We start from the raw sequence: 19,181 nt of genomic DNA on the forward strand, positions 1-19,181 counted from the left end.
TCATAGCGGTGTGCAGGCTTCTCATTGTGGTGGCTTCTCTTGTTGCAGAGCACGGGCTCTAGGCGTGCGGGCTCAGTAGTTGCGGCAAGCAGGCTCTAGGGCGCCCGGGCTTCAGTAGATGTGGCGCATGGGCTCAGTAGTTGTGGTGTATGGGCTTAGCTGCCCCTCAGCATGTGGGATCTTCCCAAACTAGGGATCAAACCCATGTCCCCTGCATTGGCAGGCAGATTCTTAACCATTGTGCCACCAGGGAAGTCCTGTACCTTCTTAAATAGTGCAATCTTTCAATGTGGCACAGGACGTGGTTATTAATAGACACAAATTTATCTTTACTTTCTCTGCAAGAGGAAGATAAAAGTAGATAGACATATATTCCATAACTAATATTGTATTACTTTATCTTATTTGGAAATGACCTAGATATTCAATGAGTTTCCATCATTTAATTTAACTTAGCAAAACTCTAAGGTTTCAAGTTACCAAAAGAATTCTGAAAAGTATTAAGTACACACACCATGATACGTAATTATTGTTAACAAGTTCACGTAAAAACTTTTTATCCTATTTGCATCTATTTAATTTGGTTTAATTATTACACTTAATGCTGATAATGCTAAAGACATGCCTGTTTTAGTTAAACCAATAACCTTAAATTTGCTTTTATTTTCTAAAGATTAATCCTAGATCATGTGAACCTGAAAAATATTTGGTTGAGTTTCTATTATATTTTCGAGAATTTTATATAAGCACTTGTTTAAGCCAATTGAATAGGGCTCCACTGGTATAAAAATATCACACATCTACAACATATATATATAGACTCATACACAAACATATAGACAGATACAAGCAATGATCTTATAGCTTTCATTTAAAAAAAAACTTTAGTCATTAAATGGGCACAATGGTACAAAACTTACTAGTTTACAGAAGAACATTTGGATCCAAATTTTGTTTCAGCAGTTGGAAAAAGTTAAGTTTATCTGTAAACTTAAAGGTTTTTTACTAATACTGGTGGAGAAGACACATGAATTTTCATTCATTTAAATTTTCAAATGACCTTTTCCTCTTTTTGTTATTTTTCTGATAAAATGACCTCCCTTAACCCTCCTACACTGTTGGTGGGAATGTAAATTGGTGCAGCAACTATAGAAAGCAGTATGGAGGTTTCTTAAATAACTAAAAAATTGAGTTACCATATGATCCATCAATCCCACTTCTGGACATATATCCAGAGAAAACTCTAATTCGAAAAGATACATGCGGGCTTCCCTGGTGGCGCAGTGGTTAAGAGTCTGCCTGCCGATGCAGGGGACACGGGTTCGTGCCCCGGTCCGGGAGGATCCCACATGCCGCGGAGCGGCTGGGCCCGTGAGCCATGGCCGCTGAGCCTGTGCGCCCGGAGCCTGTGCTCCGCAACGGGAGAGGCCACAACAGTGAGAGGCCCAGTTACCGCAAAAAAAAAAAAAAAAAGAAAAGATACATGCAATATTCTTAGCTGTACTATGTACAATAGGCAAGACACAGAGATGAATGGATAAAGATGTGGTACACACATACACACACACCCAATGTAATACTACACTACTCAGCCATAAAAAAAAAAGAGTGAAATAATGACATTTGCAGTAACATGCATGGACCTAGAGATTATCGTACTAAGTGAAATAAATCAGAGAAAGACATATACCATATGATATCACTTATATGTGGAATCTAAAATATGATACAAACGAACTTATTTACAAAACAGAAACAGACTCACAGACATTGAAAACAAACTTATGGTTACCAAAGGGGAAAGGGGGTGGGAGAGGGATAAATTAGGAGTTTGGGATTAGCAGATACGAAGAACTATATATAAAATAGATACACAACAAGGTCCTACTGTATAGCACAGGGAATTATATTCAATATCTTATAATAAACCATAATGGAAAAGAATATATATGTGTGTGTATGTGTATATGGAACGGAATTACTTTGCTGTACAGCAGAAACTAACACATCATTGTAAATCAACTATACTTCAATTAGAAAAAAGAAAAAAAAGCAGAAAACCTCCCTTAAGTTTCTGGAACATTTACATCCCAAAGGCACAGGAAAGGAATGCAAGTTCTCCAAGGAGTTGATTTCTTAAGGCTGGAATACTTATACATCTTTTGAGATAGATCAGTGAAGTTAGTTGCTTATCATAGGAATGACATGCCCATCAACTTATGTTGGAATGTTTTTCTTTCTATCCGGATACATTTAGCTTAGGGGAGAGGGCCTAAAAAATTTTCCTATTATGCTCTGAATTTGAGTTATGGTCACAAATTCAGTCAGACCGGTGGCCTTCCATCTTATTTTCTGCCTTTTACAACAAATCTTTCAATGAAGCTATTTTGAAATTTTGAGGCCTTTTGGCAGCTCCTGCATACTAATTACAGTAGGTATCCAATTCTGTTTGCTTGATTTGGAAGCCCTTGCTTTTTTTTTTTTTTTTTTTAATTTTGGGCTGCATTTGGTCTTCGCTGCTGCGTGCAGGCTTTCTCTAGTTGCTGCGAGTGGGGGTTACTCTTCGTTGTGGTGCACAGACTTCTCACTGCGGTGGCTTCTCTTGTTGAGGAGTAGAGGCTGTAGGCACATGGGCTTCAGTAGTTGTGGCACGCGGGCTTAGTAGTTGTGGTTCGCGGGCTCTAGAGCGCAGGCACAGTAGCTGTGGAGCATGGGCTTAGTTGTTCCACGGCATGTGGGATCTTCCCAGACCAGGGCTCGAACCCCATGGCCCCTGCATTGGCAGGAGGATTCTTAACCACTGCGCCACCAGGGAAGCCCCAGCCCTTGCTTTTAAGTACACTTTTTAAATGCTCTTATCTAACTGGAACATTCCTCATAATGGCCATTGTCATTCTAGGTTGTAATTTCCTTGAGGACTGGCAGCAGTTTGGTAGGACCCTAGTCACAAATGGAGTATAATCCACATTTTCTTTCTTTTTTTTTTTTAAAATATTTTCTTGGCCGCACCGTGCTGCATGTGGGATCTTGGTTCCCCAACCAGGGATCGGACCCAAGCCCCTCGCATTGTAAGTGCAGAATCTTAACCACTGGACCGCCAGGAAAGTTCCATAACCTACATTTTCTGTCCAACCATATCTAGCTGCAAATAGGGTACAACCCATATTTTTGTCCAGCTATTTTTTTATAGATATTTATAGCTTCCAGGGCTATAGTTCATAGTCATTTAATATTTCACCCCCCAATTTCCATATAGTTTATCTTTTTTTTTCCTTCTTTTTCTTAAGTACAGGACAATTGAACTTCCAATGTCCTAATTTTTTACAATATCTGCAAATGTCTGAAGGCAAATAGGAAGGGGTCTGAGTGGATTTTGATTTGTGTTCTAATTTCTGTCCTTCCCTCTTATTAAGAGTCCCTAAAGTTAGCCATTACATATGTATATTTTTTTAACCCACATTTAAATTTGGTCCTTGGATGAGAGCTGTCTATATTTTCACTTTTAAATATAGCCAATTCAAAGGATGCATCATCTGGCCTTTGATGAGTAGGGTCCAATATTAATCTCAAATAGCAACTCAAATCAGTAAGCCTTTTTATGGCTTAACCAAAAATGCAAGAGGCACAAAGGATGAAGCCCTCATAAGATCCAGAAAGTTCATTCCCAGAATTCATCAAGAAAGCAAAGACCAGGACTTCCCTGGTGGTGCAGTGGATAAGACTCCACACTCCTAATGCAGGGGGCCCAGGTTCGATCCCTGGTCAGGGAACTAGATCCCACATGCATGCCACAACTGAGTTCACATGCTGCAACTAAGGAGCCCACCTGCTGCAGCTAAGACCCGGTGAAACCAAATAAATAAATAAATATTTTTTAAAAAGAGAAAGCAAAGAGCTTTGTTGTCACAGGTGGTAAGAATGGTGTACTGCAGTGTCTCCAGTTTCTCATGAGAACATGAAATGCCTCCAGTCAAAGACCCACTAATCTGTGACACCAGGCAGGTACTACAGGAATTGGACTTTTCCAGCACTAACAAAACAATGAAGGTTGAGAAGACAAAGGCCCCTTATGGACTGGACCCTTATGATAAATTCCCCTGAGAGCTGGCACAGTTGGAAAAGAGAAGCCAGTTGCAAGGCTAGGTTGTTACCTGGGTTTCTGACCAACAGGCTACAGCTGCTCAGAATCCCAGTCTATTTGATTGACTGACTGCCAAATACACGCTGATACATGCACCTTCCTGATGGTGGAGACCAGAGAGAATATTCTCACTGGTCATAAAGCTAAGCTCTTAAGGCATAGAACAAGACAAACAACACAACAGACAGAGACAAAGAAAAACAGTGACCATCTCTGGGAGGAAAAGGATCAATAAAAACTGAGAGTAGGCATTTACCAAATTTTTACCAGAGTTGTTGTGCCCAAGGGACTTGTTCCACAAATATCTTCTCCTGCTAATCTAAATTTAGAAAGAGAGAAAAGGGGCTCTCACCACTTTTGATTTCACTGGACCCTGCAGAGATCTGGGAGGCTGACATGGTGAGAAACTTTACCTTCTGCTGGCTTTTATCAGACATCCCAGGATCTCATCTGTAGCAGTTTTGGGAGAAAGTTTCCAGCCAGTGAAGATTATCCTGACTACACCAACTGTTGGGGAGGGGGAAATCTCCCCCCTACCCTTCTTGAGTTCTTTTGGCTGGTCTAATAATTAAATTGACACAAGATAGATTAACAGGAGGAAAAAAAAACCAAATGTAATTACTACATATGGGGGCTGCATAAGAATAGGAGGCCCAAAACCAAGTTAGGCAATTGAGGCTTATACGCCATCTGAGAAAGAGAAGGGGTTAGGGGTTTGGGACTTCAAAGGGAAAGAAAACAATTTATAGGAAGATGGGAAATGTCTGGTAAACAAATGTTTGCTGGGCCATGCAGAGACAGTGGGACACAAAGAGAACTTGGGTCTCCAGGCCCTGCAAAGTTCCCGCCACCACGCTGAGCCCATATTCTGTGTAGACATCTCTGGCGATAGTGCTCTTCCTGGACCAGGCCCTTTATCTAAATTCCTCTAGGCAGTTAAGGGGGAGTTAAAAAGAAAGACATCCTGAGTCTTTTGTTTCTTAAAAATAATCAGCCTAAAATAATCCTCATGCCAAAGAGATACATTTTAGGGTGGCAAATTTTGCTCCCCTACAAGTACATAAAGCACACTAAGAAGCGTAATTTCAGATGAGTGTTTCAGGATAAAGTTAGTAAGTTTCTAGTAATAAGCTTGAGAGCATGTTTAGTAAAACTTGCTATAAAAATGGTAGAAAAGCACAGAGATTCACCAAAATCTAGGTAGGTATCTTATTATAAGTTCATGTGTCCCCAAAATACTTTAAAAAAACCCAATTTCAGAAGTATAGTATAGTATTAGTATTTCTTTTAGAGTGTGGTCAGTAACTAAGAAGGTTCTTTCCTAATAAATTTTTATTTATTTATCAAAAAGGGCCATGCAAAGGCAAATGACAAAACGATTTATGTTTTAGCTATTGTTCTTCCTGTTCTAAAAGAATACACCCAAGGATTTCGTAACAGTTTACCAGGCTTTCTGTGTTAAGTATAATAAAGCAAACATGTGCATAGAAGTCTCAGCGCTACAAATAACATATGAATTGGGATTTTATACGAAAGTTCAAACTGAAACTCTTATCAATCATATCATAACATATAAGAAATCTGCTCCTTACTTTATTTCTATAACTTTAGAATCCCAATTATCCAGATACCATATAGCAAAATAGTATCTGTGCTATGCCTCAAGCATAATAGGTACTTAATAAATACTTGTCTGATATACCAAAACCTTTTCCTTGATCCTATCCCATAACATAACAGTCTGACTAGCTCATGCAGCCATTTACCAGGACTCAGGCAAAGCAGAAGCCTCAGCAACGCATTTAACACCTTGCTCACTGGTTGTCCACCCCTCAGTCTCTATTTGTGGTAAGAAGGGAAGCATAGAGACCCTAAGAAAATCAGGCCTAGGGAACTGGGAATGTTTTGGGACACAGGGAGAGCTCTTAAAAAGTTCTTGATTTTCAGGCCCAATGCTCAGTGTTGTCAGCTCTTAGGAGCAACTATGAAGCTTCCCTGAAGAACTTAGAAATAAAATTGCCCTCTTTGAACTACCTCTGAGATGAACATTTAAATGAAGTACAGTAGAAACACGCAAAGTCACTTTAAAGCTGACAAACAGACAATGCTTGGATGGGTATTGTCCATGGAAGTGAAAACTCAAGCCAAGTTTCTAGCAACAGTAACAAGGCAGTCTTGAAGGAAGATACACAGACAACACCTCTCTCCATTGATGAGAGGCCAAGTGAACTATTTCCCCTCATTTAAAAATTTCTACACTTAGAATTAATATTACAGTTTTTACTTAAGAAAACCAGCTTAAATACAGTAAAAACAATTTCAAGTGAGTCTTAGATAGCTATTAGTCTGCTTGAGCAACTAATAAACATGCTAGCTAAAAAAAATAAAAGCTATGAATTTTTTCGAAGAAAGAGCTTCACTTTAAACAAAATGGGGGAGGGGAGCTATTAGAGATTAAAAGAAATTTAGACACACTCACCAAATGCAATGGGCAACACCTTGTTTAGTTCCTGTTACAAACAAACTATGGTAGGCAGAATAACAGCCCCAAAAGATGTCCATGTCCTAATCCTCAGAACCTGTGAATGTTACCTTACATGGTAAAAGAGACTTTGCTGATGTGATTAAGTTAAGGACCTTGAAATGGGGAGAGTAGCCTGGCCTCTCCAGGTGGGTCCAATATAATCACATGGGTCCTTAAAAGCAGAGAACCTTTCCCAGCTAGGGGTCAGGGGGAGCTATTACTATGGAATAAGCATCAGAGAGATGCAACATTCCTAGCTTTGAAGATGGAAGGGGACCACGAGTCAAGGATTGCAGCCTCTAGAAGCTGGAAAAGGCAAGTAAACAGTCTCTTCTAAAACATCCAGAAAGGAACGTAGCTATATTGGTACTTTGATTTTAGCCCAGTTAAGACCGTTTCAAACTTCTGACCTAAAAAGCTGGAAAGAATGAATGTGTTGTCGCTATATTTGCAGTAACTTGTTACAGCAGCAATAGAAAACTAATACACAAACTCAAAGATATTTTGAGACAAATCAGGAGATTTAAACAGGGATTAGGTATTAGATAGAATATTGAGGAATTAAGGTTAATTTTTGCAAGGGTATGGTAGTAGTATTTGGGCTTTTTTATCCTTGTAGAGATACATACTGGAGTATTTACAGATGAAATAATAGTGATATCTGGGATTTGCTTTAAAATAATACTGCCCCTCCCAGCAGGTAAGATACTAAATTAGCAAAAGGTTGGTTAACTGTTGAAGCCTGGGGCTCAAGATACTATTTTACTATTGTATATACTTGAGATTTTTCATAGTAAGTTAAAAAAAAGTAAATTAATTTAGGAGAGTGCACCTGAACGCTACAGATCAGCACTATCTGAAATTTTCTATAATAATGGAAATGTATTGGTACTAGCCACAGGGCTATTGAGAACTTGAAATGTAGCTAGTGTAACTGAGGAATTTAATTTCAATTTTATTTTAATTGGCTAAATTTAAATAGCCCCACATGGCTAGTGGCTACCATATTACACAGTGCAGCTCTAGATATTAGAAAAGAGCCATGCTGCCTTACTGTTAGAATTCAGTTAATAAGTAAGCTCATGAATCGAGTCAGTGTACACCTGTTATTTCTAACCGCCCAGCTTCTCTTTCCCTTTCTTGCTAATAGTAGTACCCAGCTCCGAGCCCCACTCCAAGCCCTTCTTCACCAAAGAGGTGGGGCATGAGACCCAGGCTACAGTACAACTTCTTCCTGGCCCAAGAATAATGACCAGAGGCAGGACAACCACACTCCTTGCTTGGAATCTTCTGTATTAGGAAGTAAAGTAACTCCCTTGATCAGGAGTTGTATGGATGGAACCCTAGAACTGCTAGCCATCATGCTCCCTTGACACATGATGAGACTCCTAAGAGAGTAAAACCAAAATTAGGATAAAGATGGGCAGAGTCTTCTCTTCAAGTTCTTAGATCCAGTCAACTGTGGAGTCAACTCCACCCTTTCTTTCCCTTCTTTCAGTTGGAGAAGCCAATAAATTCTTTCTTTTTTTTTTTTTTGCTTATGCTATTTTTGAGTTAAGTTCTAACAATTCCAACTTTAAAAAGTTTTAATACAAAGTCCCGTAAAAAACTTCTTAATGCCAGGATCATTAGCAAAATAGTAAGACTAATGGCACTGCTATAAGCTGAACTGTGTCCCCCTAACCCATATCTGACTATATTGGAGAAAGGACTTTTATGGTGGTGATAAGGTTAAAGGAGGTCATAAGGGTGGAACCCTTATCTGACAGAACTGGTGGCCTTATAAGAGGGAGAAACAACAGAAGTCTCTATCAGCCACGTGAGGACACAGTGAGAAGGCAGCTATCTGCAATCCAGGAAGAATCCTCACCAGAACCTGACCATGTTGGCACCTGATCCCAGGCTTCCAGTCCCCAGAACTGTGAAAAAATAAATTTCCATTGTTTAAGACACCCAGTCTGACATTTTGTTATGGCAGCCCAAGCTGACTAATACGGGCACCCAGTATAACTTGCCTAGTGGCAGTTACTACCAGGTCCTTCTTCAGGGTGAAGTAGACCCTGACTAGCAAAAATAGTGATATTGGGCTTCCCTGGTGGCGCAGTGGTTGAGAGTCCGCCTGCCGATGCAGGGGACACAGGTTCGTGCCCCGGTCTGGGAAGATCCCACGTGCCGCGGAGCGGCTGGGCCCGTGAGCCATGGCCGCTGAGCCTGCACGTCCGGAGCCTGTGCTCCGCAACGGGAGAGGCCACAACAGTGAGAGGCCCACGTACCGCAAAAAAAAAAAAAAAAATAGTGATATTGATCTTTTGTTATTCCACTCTCAGTCTTGATTTCAGTTTAGACTAAAGTTGCTTTTTAACTGGTTTTTACTTTTTCAAATAAAAAGATCAGCCCAGCTATCTTGAATCTCATTACCAATTCAGAAGCATTACACGAATAATATGGAAAAAAAGTTTTTAGTGACATTAAGCAGCTAGAATTACATTGGGGAGAAAAGCTGATAAATCACATAGTCAAATTCAAGTATTAATCTTTTTAATTTTTCATAGTTTATTCCTTATATTGATAGGTTAAGAAAGTAAAATTTTCCTAAGTACTGATTCATAATGTTTATAAGCAGCACACAAAACATTCAGTTTCACAAACAGTAATATCCAATGATCCCCTTAAATGCAATTTTAAATCCTTACTTTAAGCTAAGTGCAAGAATAATACAATAAGCTAAATACACACAAAACCTGTATATGCTGAACTACAAAAGTGGTTTCCATAGCCACACGTGGTCTTAGTCAAGTACACATTTCCACAATGAACAAGTACTAACAAATATGTTAATAAAACACGACCCCTGGGCTTCCCTGGTGGTGCAGTGGTTGGGAGTCCGCCTGCCGACGCAGGGGACGCGGGTTCGTGCCCCGGTCCGGGAAGATCCCACATGCAGCAGAGCGGCTGGGCCTGTGAGCCATGGCCGCTGAGCCTGCGCGTCTGGATGACTGTGCTCTGCAACTGGAGAGGCCACAACAGTGAAAGGCCCGCATACCGCAAAAAAAAAAAAAAAAAAAAACACGACCCCAAATGCTTATCCTACCATCAGCTTTTTCAGCAATGCCATTCCTGCTACTGAAAACACTTATATTTAGAAGTTTTATTTGACCTGGGGAAATGAGTTCTCTTAAAACCTGACAAACAGTATAAGACCCAAAGATTTTTTTTTTTTGCGGTACGCGGGCCTCTCACTGCTGTGGCCTCTCCCGTGGCGGAGCACAGGCTCCGGATGGGCAGGCCCAGCAGCCACAGCTCACGGGCCCAGGTGCTCCACGGCACGCAGGATCCTCCTGGACCGGGACACAAACCCGTGTCCCCCGTATCGGCAGGCGGACTCTCAACCACTGCGCCACCAGGGAAGCCCAGCCCAAAAGATTTTAAATCAAATAGGTCTTCCAACACAGAAGAATTCATAGGAAACTTTTAGTTTCTCAAAAAATTAAAATCAAAAAAATCACTTGTTATCTAAAGAAGAGTATTAAAACAAATTATCTTAAGACAAACACTCTTAAAAAGGCTGTATTTTCTATCATTTTCTCCTTAAAAGAAACACAAACCAGTTCACTATCTTTTAATAACTTAGACTACTGTAATCTAAAAACTTTAGAAACATCAAACACATGTCTTAGCTATCAAAGGTACCATTGAGATTTCACATATTAAACAGCCACAGTACAGCCTACAATGGCACAAAATCAGAAGGAACTGAATGGTTTGCAAGGTACTTTGACTTACATGTGGTCATTAAAATCCAGTAAGTAATTCAAAGTATAGTAATATAACGGCAGGCAATTAAAGGCTCAAATATCACTCTAAAATTGAAGACATGAATAAAGACTGAAAACGTTGTGGTTCTCTATCTTTCATTCACATGGCTAGATATCAGAAACTTACTGTGGAAAATATAGTTATTAAATATGGTTTCCCCAGAAAATAATGAAGCTTCAGAAAGTACCAAAGGTGTCAAGATCCATAGTTTGCTTCATCAAATGCTTTTCTAGCTCGTTTCAATTCTTCATTCATAGTAAGCAAGTCTTTAACCCTAGCAAACTTTCTTGGGTCCTTTCGAATCAAGAAGACGATATCTTCAACTTGTACCCGACCTTGTCTTCCAATTGACATTGCCTTGTGAGTCTATTACAAAAAAAATATTAAATTCAATTAATTTTTTAAAAATCTAACATTTTATTCTTTTAACTTGTGTCTATTTAATGCTGGTGAGTTTGAAACTTTCTCTTCTAATTATTATAGCTAGTCACTTATGAATTGTCTTTCTATTAATGTCCTTTGTCCACTTTATACCGTTATTAGCAATGTTTCAATGCTTTATAGACATTTTAATATTAAGGACATTAAAACTATCAAATTCATTGATTTAAAAAAAATTTTTTTTTACATCTTTATTGGAGTGTAATTGCTTTACAATGTCGTGTTAGTTTCTGCTGTTTAACAAAGTGAATCACCTATACGTATACATATACCCCCATATCCCCTCCCTCTTGTGTCTCCCTCCCACCCTCCCTATCCCACCCCTCTAGGTGGACACAAAGCACTGAGTTGATCTCCCTGTGTCATGCAGCTGCTTCCCACTAGCTATCTATTTTACATTTGGTAGTGTATATATTTCAATGCTACTCTCTCACTTCGTCCCAGCTTACCCTTCCCTGCCCCTCCTGTGTCCTCAAATCCATTCTCTATGTCTGCGTCTTTATTCCTATCCTGCCCCTAGGTTCATCAGAACCTTTTTTTTTTTAGATTCCATATATATGTGTTAGCATATGGTATTTGTTTTTCTCTTTCTAATTTACTTCACTCTGTATGACAGACTCTAGGTCAATCCACCTCACTACAAAGAACTCAGTTTCATTTCTTTTTATGGCTGAGTAATATTCCATTGTATATATGTGCCACATCTTCTTTATCCATTTGCACTGATGTTTCTTTCTGTGTGTTTTGATATATGTAGTTTGTCTTCATTTGCATAAAATAATTTTATTTCTTTGTAACCACCGCTTCATTTAAACTTTGTGTCCATTTCAGTAGCTGATAAATATTGGTGGGTTTCCTTAAAATCAAATCTCATCCCCTACCATTACATATTCATACTGCAAAAACAAAAATTCATCACAGCATTATTTCTAATGACTGAAAAAGGGAAATTAAATATTTAATAAATTGAACAAATTTGAGCACACCTAGTCAATTAATATTGTGAAGCCATCAAAAATATTAATTATGCGGTGACACAGGGAAAATGTTGTAGACGTACCTAAGTGAAAAAGCAGGTTCTACGACTATATATACTGTATGATTTCAGTTTTATAAAGTTTAAAAATATGTGTAAAAAGACAAAAGAATATTCACTAAAATCTCAGCATTAGTTATCTCTAGGTAGAAGGATTACAGATTTTTATTTTTTCCCCTGCACTCTTTAATACTTTCTAAATTTAATCAATATTACTTTCATAAGCAGAAAAAGATTTAAAAAATGGACTCTCTGACCCAGTAATTTTACTTCTATTATTCTTTACGAAGGAAATAGTCCAAAACACAGGGTAAAAATTCATAAGAACTGAACACAAACAAACTCAGTATTCCCATCCCTGCAAACATATCCAGAGAAGGGGGAAATTTCATGAATATGGTCATTCAAACTTATCTACTCAGTTGAAAATAATATGTAAATAATTTCAATAGGGAAATGGTTAAGTATATTAGAAAATAATTTGAATGAATTTTATGCAGCTACTAAAATAATTGTGATCAGAACATAGGAAATATGTATTAAAAACTTTGAGTAAAAAGAATGTTTACTATGATCAACACTATGTAAAACACTGTATATCTTTACATAAATACTGGAAGAGGGAAATTTATGTTGGATGATCGGATTATGGGTAATATTTTACATTTTATTCAAGGATCTTATAATTATGTCCTTATAAATAAAATTCAGAGGAGGGGGTAGAATATATTGTGTGTGCATGTGTGTGTGGGTGTTTGTGTATGTGTGTGTGTATACACCCACACACACTTATCTCTCTCTATCCTTAATGATAAATAGTAACTTCCACAAAACAGGCACTCAAATGGCACTCAAGCTTATTTCAAAGGATGCCATAGTTCTAGTCTTATCTAAAAGTTAGAATTTCAAATCTATTCCTTAATTAACTAAGACCAATTACCAAAAAAACTTACCATTTCAGTGATGAACTCTATGACAAGGTCTTCAAGAATATCTACTGACTCAGTATAAGGATTCTGGTCATCCCCAAACCCATACATCATACACCGTACTGTAAAAAGAACAATCATTTTTGTTTAAACAAACTTGACCAATACTTTTTCAAATTAGAACTAAGCTATAGAAGATATTGGTATGAAAGTATATTTACATTGTATTTCTTGTCTCCAAGTATGGATTTTGGTGTAAAAGGTATTAACCACTAGCACATAACCAACTGTTCTTACCTAGCCTTCCCTAGGTAGGAACTCCCCTTCCCTCCCAGCTACTGAACCTTGATATCAATATTCCTTCCCTAATCTCTATTATCTACTCACCAACAACCCCAGAATACCTTTAAGTAGGAAACTTCGTAGCAGGAACAGGATGAGTAGCAATGGTTTAGCCTTTACTGGGAGTGTTTTCAGGGGGTGAGGGGGAGGTCTTGGAAAAAAGAAGGCAAAATCCTTTCTGATACTACCATAAGGAAGAGGACATGAGAGAAAGTGCTCCAATTACCTTCTTATAGGAAGAACAGGTTAATCAAAAGGAGAAAGCAAAGGGCTTACTATACAGAATCTTGACATTTTATTCCCTGGATCAAAGCAACTGCCAGCAAAGCCCTTTTAGTCTTCATCTGAAGGAACCATAGAAAATGCAAAAGAGAAGAAAAGTCTACAGAGTAATGAAAATAACTGCTAATAGCTAAAACTTATATAGCCCTTACTACATGCCAGGCACTGTTGTAAGCGCATTTAATCCTCAGGACAATCCTCTGAAGTAGAAACTACTATTATCCCCTTTCTACATAGATGAGAAAATTGAGGCATAGAGTTTAAGTGATTTACCCAAGGTCACACAGATAGTGAGATGGAACTTGAATTTGAACCCAGATGATCTGGCTCCAGAGTCTATACTCCTACCCACAACACTATTACACTTCTTGGTAATTTAGGGCAGATGAGATCCATATGGATTCTTATGCTATAGCCTATAAACTCCCAATCAGTCCATGGACAAGTTTTGAGAAGTCCTGGAACCCTACTGAAATTACATGTAAAAATTTTATACTTTATTTGTGTGTGCATTTTTCTGGGAAGAAGAATCAACTCTTAGCAGATTCTCAAAGGGGTATAGAAATACTAAGAAACTCTGTCATATGTTAGAAATGTTTTGTATCTTGATCTGACTGGTGGTTACAAGTATATGTATATATGGAAAATTCATCAAGCTGTTCAATGAAGACTAGTGCAATTTATTGTATTTAAGTTTTACATTTAAAAAAAAGGAACGGGGCTTCCCTGGTGGCACAGTGGTTGGGAGTCCGCCTGCCGATGCAGGGGACACGGGTTCGTTCCCCGGTCCGGGAAGATCCCACATGCCGCGGAGTGGCTGAGCCCGTGAGCCATGGCCGCTGAGCCTGCGCGTCCGGAGCCTGTGCTCCACAACGGGAGAGGCCACAACAGTGAGAGGCCTGCGTACCGCAAAAAAAAAAAATTAAATAAAGAAATAAATAAATAAATGGAACGAACTCCTAGAACACTTCTAAAAGTAGGAATGAGTACGTTAAGAATAATTTCCATTTAGGAGAAGCAAAAGCAGGCAGAACTAAGAAGACAGTAGACCAGGCCTGCGGAAGAAAAGAAACAGGTGACCTAGAAGTCAGACTAGGATAGAGAAGTGCCCCTAGGGTTTATTCTGGCAAAAGCTTTTAGGTCCAGATACAGGAGGGAGAAAACGAACACAGGAGCCAATATTTTCTCCCCTCTGTGTTTTTTGGATTCTGAAATTTTTGTTTGCTTTTTTTTTCGTTTGTTTTTTTAGATAATTTCAGACTTAGAGAAGAGTTGCAAAAACAGCACAATGTTCCCGAATTCCTATATCCAGCTTCCCCTTATGTTAACATCTTACACAACCAAAGACATTTCTCAAAACTAAGAAATTAACACTGGTACAAATACGTAACTTATTCAGATTGTACCAGTTTTTCCACTAGTGTACCTTTTCTGTTTCAGGATCCCACAATATTTAGTTGTCATGCCTCCCTAGTTTCCTCTGTTCTGTGACAGTTCCTCAGACGTTCCTTGTCTTTTTTTTTTTTAATTTATATATTTATTTATTTATTTTTGGCTGCGTTGGGTTTTCGTTGCTGCGCACGGGATTTCTCTAGTTGTGGTGAGTGGGGGTCTCTGTTTGTTGTGGTGCACAGGCTTCTCACTGCAGTGGCGTCTCTTGTTGAGGAGCACGGGCTCTAGGCGTGCGGGCTTCAGTAGTTGTGGCTCGTGGGCTCTAGAGCGCAGGCTCAGTAGTTGTGGCGCACGGGCTTAGTTGCTCTGCAGCATGTGGGTTCTTCCCAAACCAGGGCTCGAACCCATGTCCCCTGCATTACCAGGTGGATTCTTAACCACTGCGCCACCAGGGAAGCCCTTCCTTGTCTTTTATAACCTTGACACTTCTGAAGAATACTGGTCAGTTATCTTGTAGAATGTCCCTCAGTTTGGGTTTGTCTGATGTTTTCTCATGATTAGGTTATGGTTATGCATTACTAGAAAGGGAATCACAGTGATGATGTACCTCTTAATGCGTCATATCAAGGGTATGTAATGTCAACATATATTACTGGTGATCTTATTAACTTTGATCACTTGGCTAAAGTAATGTCTGCCAGGATTCTCCACTGTAAACTTAATATTTTTCCTTAAATATTTTGAGGGAGATACCTTGTCATTAACATTCTGATGGGGAGAATTCATCAGTAGGGAAATATACTTCACTGGAAAAGCAAAATCATATTAGACAGGAAGTATGTGAACTGCATTTGGTTAAAGGGTCTGTAAAGACATAAACAAATAAAAGTGAATGCTTTGAAATTTTGTGTTATATTAGCAAAAATTTTTTTTAAAAAAGAAGGTCTAGGAGAACAGATCTTGGTCAGTAAGTCATAGGAAGATTCAGGTAAGACAAGGAAAAGGCTGTGAAGATTCCAAATTCTTGTCATCACTCTGGGATGCTCTGGTGTAGGAATCCCCTTCTTATGCCGACTTAGGTAAAACCACGTACAAATGGAGTAAATAACATCAGAGATGGAATAAGTAGTGGTAAACTTAAGGTGAGAAATTGAGATATAGGAAGGGATTTGAATGGCAAAAAAAAAAAACCCACATATTGACTCTGTAGTTTCAAGAGCATTTGGGAACTGCTTACATCGGAACTAGCATAAATAAATCAGGTGATGTGTCGCCTTCTCAGGACTGGGAGATGGAGAGCACTTTCTCACGGTGCCTTAAAGGGGCTGACCTTGAACATCAGTAGTAGCAGCAGCTCTCCTTGTTGCTGCCACAAAAGGTCTACTGAGGGAACAGACTAGACAACCAAAACCTTATAATCTCTATGCCACTGGACTGCCTCACATTGTCCATCATCTTCCTGCCTTGTCCATTGCCTTAGTCCAAAGCCCCAACTTAATTCCTACCCTCAGCACCTGTTCCAGGATCCAAAAGAACCTTTGGCTTACAGTCAAAGGAGTCCCTGCTCCTACTGCTTAAAGGTAAGGGACAGGGGAGGTAACGGAGGTATGTTCTTAGGCCCTGAACTGAAACACTGATCACATCTCTTTACTTAAAAAAAAAAAAAAAAGTATGGGTGTGTGTGTATGTGTGTGTGTGTATACACGCATATATATAAATACATAAATTGGGGTTAGGGTTATTACTATCTGTGATTCACAGGTTAAACAGAATTTATGCACAAGTCTGAGAATATTGTCCCTACAAGGAAACACATTCAGAACAATAAATCTACTTTGAACCGACATACCCAGAAGTTTTTATCTATAAAAAATCATTGTCAAATACTACTTACATTCTTTAGAAAAAAGTCTCTTTCTTTTACCCTGTCCACCTTCTGCACCTCCTCCAATTTCTTCACTTTCTTCCTCAAACTATAAGTTAAAATGTATATACGTCAAGCACTGCTTTTGACTTTTAAATAATTAACATTTTTTTCCATCTTCAACACTGATGTCATGCCAGAAAGCCTAAATAAAGCAAGCAGCAAAAAACCATGAAACCTTAGCATTTTAGGGGCCTTACAACTATCCTATCCAACTTCAGACTCACACAGGAATGGCTTCTACAATGTCCACAACAACTGTACTGCCTCTCCTGGAGCAGTTCCAACGACCATACATTCTTTTTTTTAACCAACAAAGTTGGCCTATTTCTAGACAGTTTTACTATTAAAAGAGGTGATATTGAATAAAAGTAAGCAAAACTAGCATTTACTAAGCACTGCTTACACAGTGCTAAGAACTTTCCTCAAGTGAGACTTAAGCCTATTTTATGACATGAAAACCGAGGCTCAAAGTTAAATAACTTTGCTCACAGAGAACAAATACTAGCTTTGTCCTCTGATGATTCTCTAGGTGTTTCAAAGGGTGTCTGGCAAATATGGACCAAAAGCAAAGGGCAGGGGACCCCCCTCCTACTCTTCCTGCCCCGCGTCCTACGACTAATCGGAAGAAAAAGCCTAGCACGGGGTGAAGTCCCCGATTCTCTCGGCTGAATTCACTAAGGAAAACAAACCCGATTCTCGGCCTCCGCTACGGTGCCCGAGGGAGTGAATAAAAAAGTGGGTTGGAACAGAGGCGGTCACTCACCGTGGGGTCTTCTTCTTCATCTGCCATCCCAGCAACCAGCCACCTCCAGAGCGCGCCCGCATCCCATGGAGCGGGTTTTACTACTTCCGCGGCCTCACTTCCGGTGACGCGAGGAGGTGGGGCGGGGCCTAGTTGGAAACCCGCCTGCGGAAGTGGAGCGTGCGCGTCCCGCCCAGCGGTGAAACCACAGCAGTACTAAAGGAGGGATGGGTGTCGTCTTGGCAAGAAGGAATTAAAAATTAGCAACGAAAAGGAAATCACTGGCTAGGTGCCGTGTATCTCGCTGTCTCCTTGAACTTGCTTCTGCGTATCAGATCACCGCTTCCTTATTCGGGACTGCGAAGCTTTGGATCATTGAGGGGCTAGCCAGGGGTGTAAACAATTTCAACAACTTAGAGTACCACTATGATTTATTGCCAAGCTTATTCGTTATTGGGGATATTGTACTTCGCTACCAGTTCTCAAGGGAATGTTATCTCCCCTTAGACTGAGGATTTAATTTTTGTGGTTTTGTTTGTTGTTTTTTTAATCAGAACAGTGCTTGGGAAAACCAGGGACATTAGAAGGCTAAAGCTAGGGATATAAAGTGTTCTGCAATGCAAGAGATGATGTCACCAGGGAAAGATTGTTCCACAATACACTATTTCTGAATGTCCTGCTAAACATTCCTGTGAGTGAAAAATCTGTTCATAATTAGCTGGGACTAGAACATAACTTTGTTAACATATAAACACAAAGCATTTTCCTATGCTTTTAAGGTACACTGAATTTTCTAGGAACGCAACTGTGAGATAGTAGAAAGTATATGTATTGGTCTCTGCTCACCCACCCCACCCCTCTTCCTGGCACAGAGCTCCTAAAACCCTTGTAATTTGCTAAGTGATAAGAACACTAGGGCGTCTTTTGTTCTAATGAGGCAACTCTGGGTGGGCTCCTGGATGGCTCCTGGCTGTGTCACCAGAAAAACCAAGCCATGATTAGAAGCTTGGAATTTTCAGCCCTCTCCAGAGCGGGGAGAGGAACTAGAAATGGAGTTAGTAATTAATCATGCCTATACAAGGCATAACAATTGCCTTGTATTGCCTACTAATTCCAATAGTAGGAGGTTCAGAGAGTGTTCAGGTTGGGGGGCACATCCGCTTACCTGGAGGGTGATGCACCCCCAACTTCATGGAGGCAGAAGCTCTGTGCTCAGGATCCTCTCAGACCTTGCCCTATGTGTCTCTTCATCTGTATCCTTTACTATACCCTTTAATAAACTGGTAAACGTGTTCCCCTGTGTTTTGTGAGTTGTTCTAGGAAATAACCAAATCCAAGGGGGAGGAGGTCATGGAAACCTCTGAATTTTAGCCAAGTCAGACAGAAGTTGTGGGTAACCTGGGGACCTACTACTTTCGATTGGCATCTAAAGTTGGGAGCAGTCTTGCGGGACTGAGCCTTTGATCAGTGGGATCTAAAACTATCTCCAGGTAAATAGCGTCAGTATTGAGTTAAATTGCAGGACACCCAGCTGCTGTCACAGAATTGTTTGGTGTGAAGGGGGGAGGGGGGACCCACATATTTGGTCATGAGAAGTGTCATAAGTGAA

At 39.6% G+C, this 19,181-nt stretch overlaps 1 protein-coding gene across 1 annotated transcript; it reads right to left on the bottom strand.

The window, feature by feature from the left end:
* Window positions 1-9,186: 9,186 nt before the first annotated feature.
* On the bottom strand, window positions 9,187-17,724 carry TAF13 (TATA-box binding protein associated factor 13). Its single transcript, XM_067727127.1, has 4 exons — window positions 17,594-17,724; window positions 16,798-16,876; window positions 12,912-13,009; window positions 9,187-10,847 (listed from the first exon to the last, which is right to left on the bottom strand). The coding sequence occupies exons 1-4, from the start codon at window positions 17,618-17,620 to the stop codon at window positions 10,677-10,679; spliced, it is 375 nt and encodes a 124-aa protein (XP_067583228.1). The 5' UTR covers window positions 17,621-17,724; the 3' UTR covers window positions 9,187-10,676.
* Between the last annotated feature and the right edge of the window lie 1,457 nt (window positions 17,725-19,181).

The sequence above is a fragment of the Pseudorca crassidens genome, chromosome 2 (assembly GCF_039906515.1).
Source record: "Pseudorca crassidens isolate mPseCra1 chromosome 2, mPseCra1.hap1, whole genome shotgun sequence".
NCBI lineage: Eukaryota > Metazoa > Chordata > Mammalia > Artiodactyla > Delphinidae > Pseudorca > Pseudorca crassidens.